The 3635-nt window shown below is 39.9% G+C and overlaps 1 protein-coding gene across 1 annotated transcript; it reads left to right on the plus strand.

Moving 5' to 3' along the window:
- The first annotated feature begins 1101 nt into the window (after positions 1–1101).
- LOC131050673 (proline-rich protein 4) lies at positions 1102–3105 on the plus strand. The gene is made up of 2 exons (XM_057984886.2): positions 1102–1298; positions 1390–3105. The coding sequence occupies exons 1-2, from the start codon at positions 1145–1147 to the stop codon at positions 2652–2654; spliced, it is 1419 nt and encodes a 472-aa protein (XP_057840869.2). The 5' UTR covers positions 1102–1144; the 3' UTR covers positions 2655–3105.
- The last annotated feature ends 530 nt before the right edge of the window (positions 3106–3635 follow it).

Below are 3635 nucleotides of genomic sequence, written 5' to 3' on the forward strand. Positions count from 1 at the left end.
TTTTTAAAGATATAAATATGCTAGTTTAATACTACTAGAAAAACATAATTTGTATGTAACATTTAGTGTAAAAATATAATATTTATTATAAATATTATTATCTTGACATATAAGTAGGTGTCAAATTGAAGATTATAGATTGGAATTCATGTTAACAAGCTGACTTTTTGTTGATACATTCTATTACTTCCCAGCTTTTGTACTCTATCATCTATACAGGGATCAAACTAGACGTTGCCCCTTTTCACAATTATAAAATGCCTCTCAACACTAGCTATTCAAACCCTAGTTGCTCAGAGGAAGAATGTTGTGCTAGTGACACCACCAACGCATAATGTACATGGCGTCGGTTGCTCCGAATGTTTTGAACAAACATTCCCCGTTCCATATCTCGGTTTTTCAGAGGCAATATGGATATTATATTACCAAGTACTCTGTTTGAGGACCACTTTTAATGTAACACAGCACTCTGTTTAAGGGCCACTTTTAATGTAACACACAGCACGCCAGCAGGCGACATTAAGCTCAGAAGCCTACCTTTCTATCATTGCATGTTCTGTGCACAGTAATTACAATAATTGGCACATATGCCCAGCTGGGCACGAAATAATTTGTAATTAAAACGTCTTATAAAGTATATCAGAGACTTCAAATCACGTGAACAGTCTTAACTAGTTTCAATGCTTGTTTTTAGGGTGGCGATGGATTAAGAATTGGAAGGAGAGAGAGCAAAAATGAGACAAAACCAAGTACCTATCGTTATCAAAACAGCGCAGAGAGGAGGTGCACATAAATGTGCATCGCCAGTGTACATAAGTATGGTCGTACTCCTCATCTAGAACCGGTGAAACTTGTAATCGAATCGAATGAGGGGGTCAGATTATGATCATGCTTAAGAACATGGCGTTCGTGAATGTGGGAAGATGGGGATTGTGACAATTTGAATGGCATTGATAAAATGCACCTAAAGTCGGTTAACAAAGTATGGAAATCATGAGTCTCATTTAGTGATCTCATCTGTCCAGCGACCCATTTGTCAGAGGCAATGCATGTGCTGGGTTTCAATCGATCTAGAATTTGAACCTTTAAATAGCTGTAACTTCTTTAACCGGATCATCAGATCATCACAGTCCTTTCCTAAGCAATGCGGATTTCAATGGGGGTTCGTCCCCTCGTAGTCTTAGCTTTTGCATTTGTTTTAACTACGATTGCATCTGGGGATTCTACACAGAATTCTGCATTGGTGTCAGGAGTTGTGAAGTGCGATGAGTGCATTCAAAAGCATCTCACATACCAAGGTAGGTTGTTTGTTTGTTCATTGGTTTAATTTTCCAGAGAAGAGTTTAATTCATTACATTTGAGCTAGAGGACTTTGTATTGTGTTTGCAGGTGCACTAGTTGGGATTGAGTGCAGAAACAGCAAGGGAGAAATACACAAGCGTGGCGTAGTAGGCATTGATGAAAATGGAGCATTCAAAGCCAGCATTCCCCTTGTGGAATCCTCAGAGGAGTGTCATGCTAGGCTCTTGAGCAAATACTCCAAATCCCCCTGCTCCTCCCCATCTACACTTGGAAATGGAGATGCATCCAGCAAGCTGGTATTGAAGAACAATGTAGGAGATAAAGAAGAAACAACTACATTTGTCATCTCTACCGATTTGAAGTTGTCACCATTATCTTGTCCTGCTGCGTTTTTGTTTCTTCCCCCTTTTCCAAAATTTCCTCCCAAGCCTTTTAAGAAACCACTCCCACCTCTCCCAAAATTCCATCCCAAACCTAAGCTGACCCTCCCTCCTCTACCCCCAAAGAAACCACTTCCACCTCTCCCAAAGTTCCCTCCCAAACCTAAGCTGACCCTCCCTCCTCTACCCCCAAAGAAACCACTTCCACCTCTCCCAAAGTTCCCTCCCAAACCTAAGCTGACCTTCCCTCCTAAACCCGCTAAGAAACCACTTCCACCTCTCCCTCCTCTACCCCCAAAGAAACCACTTCCCCCTCTCCCTCCTAAACCCGCCAAGAAACCACTTCCCCCTCTCCCTCCTCTACCCCCAAAGAAACCACTTCCACCTCTCCCTCCCAAACCCGCAAAGAAACCACTTCCACCTCTCCCAACATTCCCTCCCAAACCTAAGCTGACCTTCCCTCCTCTGCCCCCAAAGAAACCACTTCCACCTCTCCCAACATTCCCTCCCAAACCTAAGCTGACCTTCCCTCCTCTGCCCCCAAAGAAACCACTTCCACCTCTACCTCCCAAACCCGCAAAGAAACCACTTCCACCTCTCCCAACATTCCCTCCCAAACCTAAGCTGACCTTCCCTCCTCTGCCCCCAAAGAAACCACTTCCACCTCTCCCAACATTCCCTCCCAAACCTAAGCTAACCTTCCCTCATCTACCCCCGAAGAAACCACTTCCACCTCTCCCAACATTCCCTCCCAAACCTAAGCTGACCTTCCCTCCTAAACCTTTATTTAAACCGCATCCACCTTTTCCAGAATTCTTTAGTAAACCTAAGTTCAACTTTCCTCCCAAACCTTTAATAAAACCACTTCCACCTCTCCCAAAATTGCCTCCCAAACCTAAGCTGAACTTCCCTCCTAAACCTTCATTTAAACCATTTCCGCATCCACCAAAACCATTCTCCCCTCCATTTTAAAGCTACCATCCTCCTCAAGTTGCTGCCCCTCCTCGTGCCTCTCATCTTCCAAGGTTTCCTCCCAACATCATTTCCTCCCATCACATTTCCTCCTCTAGATATTCCCCAGTCTAAGATTGGAGTTTGAGAAACCACTAAATAAGATCAAATATGCATAGCTATTCCTTTGGGTAAGTTTCGGCTTGACAAATAAATAATTAAACCATATAAATGGTCAATGTTCTTAAAATGCTGAACCATCTTATTATTGTATCCAAAGTTATTGTATTTCCTATTTCAATAATAATATGATTGTTTTTATAATAATAAGGATCCATACGATCAGCCCCGACAATGATAGATCATTCTTTGTGAGATTGACTATTGTTTCTGATTTGTTCCACATTTGCACTATTTATGGAGGATGGAGAAGCTTGTTACAAACTTATCAAATAAATGAATTTTCATCTTAGATAGATGCTTTTGGATAATATGAATGCTGACTGTGTGTGAAGAATGAATAAATCAGACTGGTCGGTTGAGAATTGCAAGCAACCGCAGACTAAATTTTGAAGAATTTGGTGTTGTAGTAATAACTGGATCATAATCATAAATGTTTATAACTAATTTTTAGCCAAAGTGCTATCAAATGAATGGTTTTATTTTGTTTAAGAAAGTTCAAAGAGTAGGATGGAAGTATAGATTCTTATTCTGTGATGCCAATGATATAGATCTTAAAGTTATGCATAAAGCCAGCCTGAACTAAAGGATAGTCATTTAAAATAAATTAATTGTGAAGAGATCGAATATATAGAGTGATTTTTCTTTAATCAATTCTACATTACAGATAGGAGGACTCACATTGGAACATTGATATGTATCTGATTTAATAATTAGCACTTGCACATATGGGATTCAAGGTATACAAGTAAATCTAAGATTTAGATATATTTTAATATCATAAAATTAATTATATTAAAATATAAATATTTATAAAATCAT

Source organism: Cryptomeria japonica, chromosome 11 (assembly GCF_030272615.1).
Source record: "Cryptomeria japonica chromosome 11, Sugi_1.0, whole genome shotgun sequence".
In the NCBI taxonomy this organism is placed as follows: Eukaryota; Viridiplantae; Streptophyta; class Pinopsida; order Cupressales; family Cupressaceae; genus Cryptomeria; species Cryptomeria japonica.